This window comes from Cebus imitator, unplaced genomic scaffold (assembly GCF_001604975.1).
Source record: "Cebus imitator isolate Cc_AM_T3 unplaced genomic scaffold, Cebus_imitator-1.0 Scaffold6, whole genome shotgun sequence".
In the NCBI taxonomy this organism is placed as follows: Eukaryota; Metazoa; Chordata; class Mammalia; order Primates; family Cebidae; genus Cebus; species Cebus imitator.
Genome location: NW_016107321.1, coordinates 10060876 through 10072506, shown reverse-complemented (window position 1 = coordinate 10072506; position 11631 = coordinate 10060876). Strand labels below are relative to the sequence as shown.

At 35.1% G+C, this 11631-nt stretch overlaps 1 protein-coding gene across 7 annotated transcripts in view; it reads left to right on the top strand.

Annotated features, from left to right (window-relative positions):
- Positions 1-11631, top strand: part of SCAF8 (SR-related CTD associated factor 8) — a 248254-nt gene that overhangs the window by 59366 nt on the left and 177257 nt on the right. For 6 of the 7 annotated variants that reach the window (XR_005201851.1, XR_005201857.1, XM_037742039.1 and 3 more), the window contains 3 exons: positions 5802-5978; positions 7373-7452; positions 9218-9335. Coding sequence is in view for 5 of the 7 variants with exons in the window: in XM_037742039.1 (XP_037597967.1) it covers positions 5802-5978; positions 7373-7452; positions 9218-9335 (375 nt within the window). In the remaining 2 variants the exon portion in view is untranslated. The remainder of the gene's footprint in view (positions 1-5801; positions 5979-7372; positions 7453-9217; positions 9336-11631) is intronic. The other variant, XM_017538786.2, reaches the window with a different exon arrangement.

Below are 11631 nucleotides of genomic sequence, written 5' to 3'. Positions count from 1 at the left end.
TTTTTTTTTGAGTCAGAGTCTCCCTCTGTCACCAGTCTGGAGTGCAGTGGCACCATCTTGGCTCACTGCAACCTCCGCCTCCTGGGTTCCAGCGTTTCTCCTGGCTCATCCTCTCGAGTAACTGGGGCTATAGGTGTGCACCATGACGCCCAGCTAATTTTTGTATTTTTAGTAGAGATGGGGTTTTACCATGTTGTTTAGGATAGTCTCTTGACTTCATGATCCGCTTGCCTTGCCCTCCCAAAGTGTTGAGATTACAGGCGTGAGCCACCTTGCCCGGCCAGTATGTGTAGTTTTCTTAATTTATTGCACTAAGTTCCAGAAGAGATTATAATAGTAATAATGATAGTATACTCATTGTTACTTTTTTCAGACTCAAATAGAAATACCTTGTTTTTGTTCTACTATGATGATGGTTTTATTTTGATATATATGTTTTTTATTAGGAGCATATTCTGCTTTTTCTAGATGATAGTGTTTTGTGGGGTTTTGATTTAAAATTTTATTAGTGGAGATAATAGCATAGTTTTTCAATTATTCAACTTTCTTATATGATTCAGCATTGAAGTCCTGTACACACACACACACACACACACACACACACACACTCTCTCTCTCTCTCTCTCTCACTCTCACTCTCTGTCCCACCCATCCTCCCTCCTTCTCCTTCTCTCTCTCTCTCTGTCTCTCTTTCTTTCTTTCTCTTTCTCTTTCACTCTTACAAATTCACACTCTCCTTTGAGGTAGTACATTTAAATATCCTCTGATTTTTGTTTTGCTTTGAAGTATAAGCTATTTCACAACTACTTTCTATTTGCAACAAATTTGCAACTCTACTGAGATGGGTCCCTAGTTTTTATTACTATTCTATTTTTAAATTAGGATTATTGCTTGCTTTGTGTGATCAATTTAGAAATGGTTATCTTTTTCTGTATTCCGTGCAGTATAACCTGAGTGTTTCCTGCCTCTGGAAGGTTTGGATGAACTTAATGGAAAAACTTTTAGGGGCCCTGTGCGTTGGCTTAGGCCTGTAATCCAAACACTTTTGGAGGCCCTCGTGGGTGGATCACTTGAGGCCAGAAGTTCAAGACTTGCTGGGCCACATGGCAAAACGCGTCTCTACTAAAAACACAAAAATTAGTTGGGCATGGTGGCACATGCCTGTAATCCCAGCTACTTAAGAGGCTGAAGCAGGAGAATCGCTTGAACCCGAAAGGTGGAGGTTGCAGTGAGCCAAGATCACGCCACTGACTCCAGCCTGGGTGACAGAATAAGATTCCATCTCATAAAAAAAAGAAAACCAAAAACTCCTCTAGGGTTTGGTGTGTTCAGGGAGATTAATTTTTGATAACATTTTTCAATTCTTTTTTTGGTTATTTGTATTCAATTATTCTACCTTACCTGAGTAAACTTTAGTAGTAAATATTTATTATTAGAAACAGTCTATTTTGCTTTTCATAGTTGTACATAATTTTTTAAAAAACTAACTTTGGTGTGCACATCTGACATTGTGTTGTGTTTTTGCCCTTTTAGCTTTAGGTTTATTGGAGTTTATGCTTTTTATTTCTGTTACTACCCTAGTTCTTCATTTTTGGACTATTGATAATATTCTTTTAAGTAGCATTTAATCCCTTGGATGCTTCTCTTCCCTTTTTGATCCATCGTTTTAATTCTCTGCAAGACTAATCTTTATAAATGATCTCATATATCTTAAACATATGCTCAGGAACAAGCAACAATTGCATGTTGTACATAGAATAAAATCCAACTTTATGGTATTGAGAATTAATGTAATCTGTTATTTTTTCCAAACATTTTTCATTACTTAGATTACAGAGTTTCATAGATTTCTCTAAATTAATGGTAAGTGTTCTCTTTGCTTGTGTTGCTCCCCCGTTTTACTTTATCATCTGCTTCTCCAATTTTCTTACCTTTCACCCTTCCTTCACTATTCAAACCAAACTAGAATTTTGTAGAGCTTGTTTGGTCTCTGAAGTCCAGTGATATTGTATCACTTCATTGGTTGTTTTTCATTCATTCAACCTTCTGCAGACATTTACTTTGGCCTGCAGTGTTTGAGGCACTGTACTTTGTTCTGGAGCACACAAGATAAGAAACATTTTCTGGCCTCTGGAAGCCTAAAGTTTAATAGTCAAGGTTAATTGGAATACATACATGTAATTACATTTATAATCATGGGAGAACTTTAGAAAAGAAGGGCTTTGGAAATTCAGGACTAGAGTTAATATTTTAGCTTGAATAATTGATTCAGGAAAGTTCCGTTGTACAGATGACAGTTAATTTGTTTTTAAAGGATGGGTAAGAAATGGATGCTAAGGATGAGCTACATAGACAGAGACAGTTGAGAGTAAACAATGAATTCTCAGTCTTTCAGATAAAATCTGCTTTACCTGCATCTTCCTCTCTGTTAGTGAAAATGCGATTTTTTCATTTGCTCATACTCTGAAGCTTAAGAATCATCCTTGATTCCTTTCTTCCTTTTGTTCTTCCAGATCCAATCTGTTAAGAAATCCTCTGCCTTCAGAGTATATTCTGAGTCACTAACTCACCACCTCTATCACTAGCTCCTAGAATCAAGCCACTATCATTTCCCACCTGGTTTATTGCAGAATCTTCTTAATGGGGCTTCTTCCACCCTTGCCTCACAGCAGTCTGTTCTCAATACTGCAGTGAGACCCTTTTAATACCTAAGAGTTCGTGTAATGACTCTGCTCAGAATCCTCCATTGACTCCCTGTCTCATTCAGAGTAAAAGCCCAAGTTGTTTTGTTTGTTTGATTTTATTTTGAGATAGGGTTTTGCTTTGTCGCTAAGACTGGAGTACAGTGGTGTAATCGTATTGCACTGTATCCTTGAACTCCTGGGGTGTAGCAATCCCACCTCAGTCTTCCAAGTAGCTGGGACTAAACCTGTAGCTACCGTGCCTCGTTAAATTTTTTATTTTTATATAGAGACAGGATGTCACTATGTTGCCCAGGCTGATCTTGGACTCCTGGCCTCAAGCAGTCCTCTGACCTGCACCTCCCAAGTCAGTGGGATTACAGGCATGAGCCATCGTGCCTGTGCTAAAAGCCCAGATGTCAACAATCACTTCATTGGTTCTTGTATGTTCTCAGTTTGATCTGTTGTTCCCTTCCCAACATTTTTTGTCACCAATTTATAGATTTCTCTGATAAGACTTGCTTATGTTGCCTACCCCCGACCCCTGCTTTTATGTTTTACTTTGCTTCGTTTCTCACCGCCTTCGCCCTGTGACTGGTTGCATCGCAGCCATAGTGGCATTTTTGTTGTTTCTTACATAAACTACCTGTAATCCTGCCCCAACATCTCTGCATTTGATGTTTTTTATACTGAAAACCCACTTTCCTCATATATTCATATGGCTTCACCTTCTGTAAGTCTTTGTTTAAATGTCACTTTAATAAGGCCTTAAGTGACTGCTATTTATTTATTTTTTTTTTTTGAGACAGAGTCTTGCTCTGTTGCCCAGGCTGGTATGCAATGGCACAATCTCGGGTCAGTGCAACCTGGGCCTCCCAGATTCAAGCGATTCTCCTGCCTCAGTCTCCCGAGTAGCCAAGAATACAGGTGTGAGCCACCATGCCTGGCTAAATTTTGTATTTTTAGTAGAGATGGAGTTTCACCATGTTGGCCAGGCTGGTCTTGAACTCCTGACCTCAAGTGATCCGCCTACCTCAGCCTCCCAAAATGCTGGGATTACAGGTGTGAGCCACTGTGCCCGGCCGTGACTGCTATTTAAAACTGTAAGCTCTACCTGTCATTCTTTACACTCTGTTCTCGCTCACCTCTGCTTACTTCCTTCCTTAGCACATACTACCTTCTGTTATGTTATATAATTACTTGTTTTTTCTCTGTCTTTTCCCACTGGAATGTCTGCTAAACTAGGGCAAGAATTTTTTGCATTTCACTGCTGCTTCTCCAGTGTCTAGGTTATAGATGGTGTTTGATATGTTTCTTGTGGAATGAATGAATGATGTACAGAAGCATTACAATGTTGGATATACAAAAAATATTGTAGAGTTGAGTTGTCTTAAGAGTCTGTGTAAGCTATTAATGACAAAGTTAAATGGCAGACTTAAGTGTGACCTAGGTTGTGAAAACTATAAATAGTGGGCTGAGAGATAAACCATTCATTTGCTAAGCAATGGGGGAATCACCAGGGACTTTTTATGTTGAAGTCACATGATCTTAACAGTACTTGACAAGGATTAGAGAGGGGAGAAGTCCAGAGGCAGAGTAACTTTTTTTGGTAATAGTGGTTTTGAAAAGGAGATAATTACGAAAAATAGTAAGGTTGTATACTTTCTGAAAATACAATCTCAAAAACATGGAGCCATTCTAGACTTAAAAATATTTTTAAAAACCAATGTGTACTATTAGGTTAAATATATTTTCTACATTTTTGAGACAGTTTGGAAACTGAATATTAACTGGATGTTAGATGAAATTGTAGAGTTAGTAATTTTATTTCGTGATAATATTTTGAAAACAATTCATAAAGCAAGTGTTCTTATATTAAATGTTTTTGGCAGGAGAAGAAATTTTTTGAAAGAAATAGTACAAACAGTCAGTAAAACAGTAATTGATAGAATATGAAGCCGGAGTAGAGGAAAAAAAATTTGATGTGGCAGGTTTTTTTGTTTTTTTTTTTCCTTTAAAACTTGGGTGACCAAATGAATAACAGTGCCACTGACTGGGAAAGTGCAGATGTGAAAAGGGGCAGTTAAAAGTGTAAAGGGGAAATACGGCATTTCCTTCCTCCCACACCACCACCCCCAGTCCTGTCTCCCCATTCTCTCTTCATTCTGCCCGCCCTTCCTTCCTCGTAGTGATTTAGAATGTCATCTTGGTCTTTTTTGTTCTTGGCCTTCCTAAGTGCAGTAACTTTTAACTATCATATATTTTTGTATTTTCTTTGGTATCATTTTAGTAGTTTTAATAGAAAATGTTTAGTTGATAGTTAAGTGACAAGTTTGTTTCCTAATGTTGCTGTTTTTACTTTACTTTCTTCTTACATAGTTTTTGTGCCCTCTCCTTCTAGAAGTTGAACTTCAAGAGTACAGTTGTCTTTGTAATCAGTAGTTTGCTGTCTTCATTTTTCTCTTTTAAACTCATATTTTTGGATTTAACTCAGGCTTATAACTGGATTGATTAACATTTACTTCTGGGATGTATATAGGGTTTTCTTATCTGTGGAATCTCTTAAAGAACTTACTGTTGTGTCTGTTTTTTAACAGGAGTGGGTACATAGTGGCAGCAAGAGTTGCCTTCAACTCTAGATGACACAATTTATTATTAATAACTAATTGCCAGACTCTACTCTGAGAAACAGATTTCTTCATCGCTCTCCTGCTTTCAGGAACTGTGTGCTCAGATGGTAATTCTGAGTAATACCAAAAGCTGCTGCTATTTTCAGTGCTTGTCCTTTTATAGAGTGTAAAGAGTTAATTGAAGAAGGGTTGAAAAGTTTCGTGAAAAAGGTGTCAGCTTGTAATGAGTTTTTAAACTGGTTGTCACAGGTCACTCTATATTGTTTAAAGTTTGCTGACTTTCCAGAAGTAAGACAAACTTATTAAGGACTATGTAATATATGGTACACAACCTTCAAAAAAATTAACTGTGATTAACAGTATGTATTTTTTTCTTGATCTCCAAAGAGAGTATGGAATGATTAATTTTACTGACTAAAAGTTTTAGGTGGCCACTCTTACAGAAAAAAACCCAACACTTGTTTTCTAATAATTGTTTTTTTCTCTCCAGCTTCAACAGTTAATACAAACCTTACAGATACAACAGCAGAAGCCCCAGCCTTCCATTCTGCAGGCTCTGGATGCTGGTCTTGTTGTTCAGTTGCAAGCTCTTACAGCACAACTTACAGCTGCAGCTGCGGCTGCCAACACTCTCACTCCCTTAGAACAGGGAGTCTCCTTTAACAAGGTAGAAACTAAAATATCAAATTGGCTCTATGTGAATTATTCAATACTATATACTATCTCATGGATTTTAATTCTATAAATGAATTTTTTATGGACTGTTTTAATATCCCCTGTACACTGTATAAGACATTGTGAAGTTTACAAAAGGTTCAAACTTCTGAAAATTGAATAATTAAAACTGTTTTCTTAGGCCAGGTACAGTGGCTCATACCTGTAATCCCAGCACTTTGGGAGGCCAAGGCAGGTAGATCACTTGAGGCCAGGAGTTTGAGACCAGCCTAGCCAATGTGGTGAAACCCCTGTTTCTACTAAAATACAAAAATTAGCTAGGTGGTGCGTGCCTGTAATCCCAGCTACTGGGGTGGCTGAGGCAGGAGAATCGCTTGAACTTCAGAGGTAGAGGTTGCAGTGAGCTGAGATCAAGCCAGTGTACTCCAGCCTAGGTGACAGAGTGAGGCTCTTGTCTCAAAAAAAAAAAAAAATTGCTTTTTCTTGAAACATTTAAAATATTTTTATTTGACCAAAAATAACTGGTCAGTAAAATCTTGTATTCCCCCCTGAGGCAAGCTCTTATTTTCTGAACTTGTCTAATTTTCATGGATGCCACATTTTATTTTGCTGCTCTCTCTGTGTTCTGTCATTTGGACCTGCAAAAGTTAAAATTCTCTAATCAATGTGTGAAAAGTTTAAAGGAAAACTTCTCTACAGTTTGTCATTATACTATAACTATGGTAAGTTAAGGCCTAACTGTAAAAGATAGTGTTTCTGAAATTTAAAATCTTTCATGTATAATTTAGTGTGTGATATTCTTAGTATGCTTGTTAATTATGGGAGTATCATAATGCTTGGAAGTGGTGTTCATATTTTTAAAATTTGTACTATTATGTTAAAGGAAAGTAAATACTGATTTATTGGATTATTACTTAGACATTTTGGCCAGCAGCTTCTATGTCTAATTTAGTCTAACACTAAATAGCTAGACCACATAAAAAGCCTTTAGGTTGAGCATTCAGAAGAATAACAGCATTCTAAGTTGAGAACCATACTATTAATAGATCCATTGATTATGGTCCTAGATGTTTCATTTAGGGAATTACCATGGGAAAGCCACCTAATTATTTTAATCCTTAGTTTTCTGTAAAATTTGAGTATTAATGTTTATCCTGCCTCTATCATAATTTGTTTTGTTACATAAGATAATACATATCAAAATGCTTTAAAGGAAAAATCTACTCAAAGCACTTTATAAAGTATAAAGTGATACAAAACATTTATTGACACATTAAATGATAGAGATAAATTAACAGAATGTCATTGACATGTAAAATAGCATTTATAACTTATATTTGTGTGAAGTACTTTTTAATGTGCCTGTTTCTCCTTTTTTCCCCCCAGAAGTTGATGGATAGGTTTGATTTTGGGGAAGATTCTGAGCATAGTGAAGAGCCCAAAAAGGAAATTCCAACTTCGCAACTGTAAGAATTTTTTCTTTATAGCCATAGTTTTTTTAATATTGGGTGGGTTGTTGCCATCTGAACTACTAAGTATACTTAATAAGTTGGAGTTACCATTTCAAGCTGTTGAACCTCTAACATTATACAAGGGTGGTAGAGATGCTGTCTTGTCTCCTTATATTATTTTGAGTCTTTTCTCAGATCTTTGCAAATAGACTGTATCATAAAGTTCCCTCTAAGAACATTGATAGATATTGGTAAATCCAGTTGTAATATTTTCTATATTAGGCTTTAAGTTATTTAACTTCATTGTAAGAGTGGTTGGAATACTAGGAATGAAGCTTGCTTCTAGTGCTAAAGACCATTTCTAGAAAGCTTATGAAATTGTGGGAACACATCAACCTGATTAGAATTAAGAATTGGAGTTATAGGGATTTATTTTTTTTAAAGAAATGTGTTGTATGTTTTTATTTAAATCAGCAACTTTTTTCCCCCCTAAACAATTCTTCAGTGCCCTAGGTTCTGTGAGGGTTTGTGAATGGACTAGTAGGAGGAAGATGTTGGAGGGGGCAGGGGTAGAAGTTGGGAGAGTGGAAGAAGGATGAATGGTGAAAGTCTGTGGGTCTCTTGTTTCAAACAGAAGTTAGTTGTATATATTGGGGTAATACATAAAAACAGAATTTTAGAATGTGTTAAATACAATGTATCATTTTGGTAAAATTATTCCACTTGACAAAATTTAAAACTAATATTTTAGATTATGAATTGCAAAGTTGGAAGCAGCATTTGAAATCATGTTGATCAGTGTCCTAAACTATGTGAGAATCTCTGTTAACAGTCCTGATGATAGTTTATTTATCCAGTATTTTAATGCTTTCTGTGATGAAGAGTTAACTAATTGTTATTATTGTGTGTTATTTTGTTAAACTGAATCCTGTTTTCTTTATTTTCTATTAATACACACTGACCCACATTTTACTTTCTGAAGCAAGGAAACAAATTTACTCCACTATAGAGATGTAGCTTTTTAATATTTGAAGATAGGTATCATTCTTCCCCTTAGATTTATTTGCTCCAGATGAAGTACACTTTTTTTCCAACTGTTTCAAGACCTCTCACCATCCTGCTTGCCCCTTTTGGGATGCCTTCTTTTTTGTTCATGTCTTACCTTGTGGCACCCAGAATCCCAGGTGTATTCCAGGTGTGAATTTCCAAGAATATAGTTAAACTATTATTTCTTCTTACCTAAACAGTGTCTACTTATGTTAACATACCTAATAATGTATATGATTTTCTAAAGGAAGAGTATTAGTTTTATAAACTTTATCGATTACAGTTGTAGATCTTGCACATACTGATTGATAGACCATTTTTCTATCTCATAGTTAGAGGAGTTAAAGTGATGCTGTTGAAATAAACTTTTATAAATACTTTATTGAGATTTTCTTAATATGCTCTAATGAAAAAGCACTAATTTATATGTATTTAATAGCATGAGACAACAATATCAGCTCTTCAGCAGAGTATCTCTGACATGTTATCCATCTGTTGATATACAGTTGTATTTATTTTTCTTTTAAGGTATTGATGTTCTGAAGTATTCTACTTTTGGCATTAAAACTTCAAAAGCAAACATGTAGTAGAATATTGAAAAAGTAGTAGAAAAAGCAAACATGTAGTTTCATTTAATTGGCTTTTTTTTGTTTTGTTTTATTTGAATACTCAGTTGTTTTCATAGTATCTTTAGTGGGTTTTAAAATATGTTTCCACCTGTTTTTCCTTTTAGTTCTCACGTTTCAGAATCTGTGAACAATTCCATTTTTCATCAGATAGCAGAACAACTACAACAGCAAAATCTGGAACATCTCAGACAGCAGCTCTTGGAACAGCAACAGCCTCAAAAGGTTTATAACCCCATCTTGTGGTCTTTAGAGTTATTGCTATTTATATTTTGTAAATTGGCATTTTTGTGGGTTGGCTTTTAAAAAAAAAAAAAAACTGGTCTTATTATTTTCTCAACTATTTAGCTTTTACCAGCTAATTTATTTCTTTCTAAAGTTTGTTATGGTGATATTTTTCAACTATTATTAGTAAGGTCAGTTATTTTAAGGACCTTTATTATGGTTTTTTCTGTAATCAAAATGTATTCTGGTAACTTACAAATCTACACTGTAGAAATTAATTTCAGTGTACTGGAAGTAGAGAACAGAGGATGGGGGGGATTCAGAATTCCACTTAAAACTTAACATGTTTTTCTCTCTGTTTCCTATCAAGTTAATGATGATTATATTATTGGTGACAATGATGACCGTGTAAATTGCTATCTTTAATTTTAAAAATGTAATAGCTGTTACTATGTGGCAGGAACTTTATTCTGTATGTGGTAGACATGGATACATTTAACCCTCATGAGATAGGCATTATGACTCCCATTTTACTCCAGAAGACTTAAACATCTAATGCAGCAGTGTACAGCTAATGTTACATATTATCTGACTCAAGATGTGCTGTTATTTTTACGCATAGCTAAGAATTTAAAAACACCTATAACTAACTAAATGTAACATTCTTTTGAGTTGTAAAAATCCTTTAACTTTATCTTATAAATTTGATAATCTTTGGCAAAATATTGCACCTTTTAATTGATCAAATGTCAAATTGTAGGGCCAGGATTAAATTCATTACAAAGCCATAAGACATAGTTACACATGTAAAGTGTTCAGAATGAAAGTATTAGGAAATCTCCTCTTCCTCTCCAGCATACTTCTTCCTAATATTAAAAAAGTTGTGGCATTAATGGGTTTAATAAAAATATCACAAAAAACCTTAAAAATATGAGCAATGCCTTGTTAGGCAAATGATACATACAAAGATGAACAGAAAAGAGGTTGTGGCATCAGGTAGCCTCTTCTCTAATGGAGCACATACAACTGTATGAACACCTGGCAGAATTCTTTTTGTCATAGAGGTACAAGTGAAGGCCTATGGGAGCATGGAGGAGGGAACAGCTACTTTAGATGGAAGAGATAGCAAAGTTGAGACATTGGTGGGGTCTGAACTTGGCTTTTTAATGTAAACAGTAATATAAAATGGATGTTAATGATATTTGCTGGGTTGGAACTCTGCCTAGAATTATGAGAATGGAATTTCAAACCTTTTTTTGAGGAAATGATTCTGATATAAGTGGTCAGAGTAGGGGCAGTATGTTATGTCAAGCAAATATATCTGCCTGAGAATGCAGAAGGTGAAGATAGAACATTTAGATGTTTAAGATAGAACACAATTAAGAACATTTAGATGTTGTTTAAAGAAAAACCGAAGTTGTAACTCACAAACAGGTCATCAGTGGCATAATACAAAATAAAAGAACTGTTAGAGAGGCTGGAGGTAGTCCTGATGGAAGAGTTTATCCAAATAACAGATTTGTTGAGCTATAAATGTAACACATTTTGAATTGCTTTAGTCATAGTTTCATTTTAGAAGGTTTAGCAGAAGCACTAAAATCCTGGTAGTACTTTTTTTTTTTTTAAATGGTCTCTCTCTCAGCAGAATCAAGTAGTCTTGACCAGCTTGTAATTAACACCTTATTGTTGAAGTGAAAATAAACTTGAGAAAGAGCAAGTCTGTCTTAAGAATCTCATTTACCAAAAAGAAAACTCTGGGCTTAGTTAATTACTCTATATATTAGTTCCAGAATTTCACAGCTTACCATAATAAGATTCCTTTGAAAAGAATAGAAGTTCTGAAAAGCCTCTTTGTTCAGAAATGAATCAAATGAAGAAAAGGGAGTGGTAAAGAAAACTAGAACTGTTTTCATAAGGTAGATAGTATAAAACTTATGACAGATTTAGAATGGAAAGTATATTAATAGTGTAACAAATATAATAAATTGTGTAATTCACTCTACCAAACCAATTATTTTAGTGTACTTAAGATGGAGTAAATATATGGAAAAAATTATGCATTTTTGTTTACTACTAGGCTTAGTATAGCTACCTATAAGTTGTCATAGTGTCTTAGATAAAGGAATAGCACTGATAGTGCCACCTTACACGCCGTACTCATGTAGCTCTAACCACACGTGAAGTAAACATTAAGGTCTAGTCTATATAAAAATAAAAACCATTGAAAATTAAAAATCCAAATATTCAGCCATGTTCAAGGAATGCTAAAGACAAACTGCAAGATGATGTATCCAGT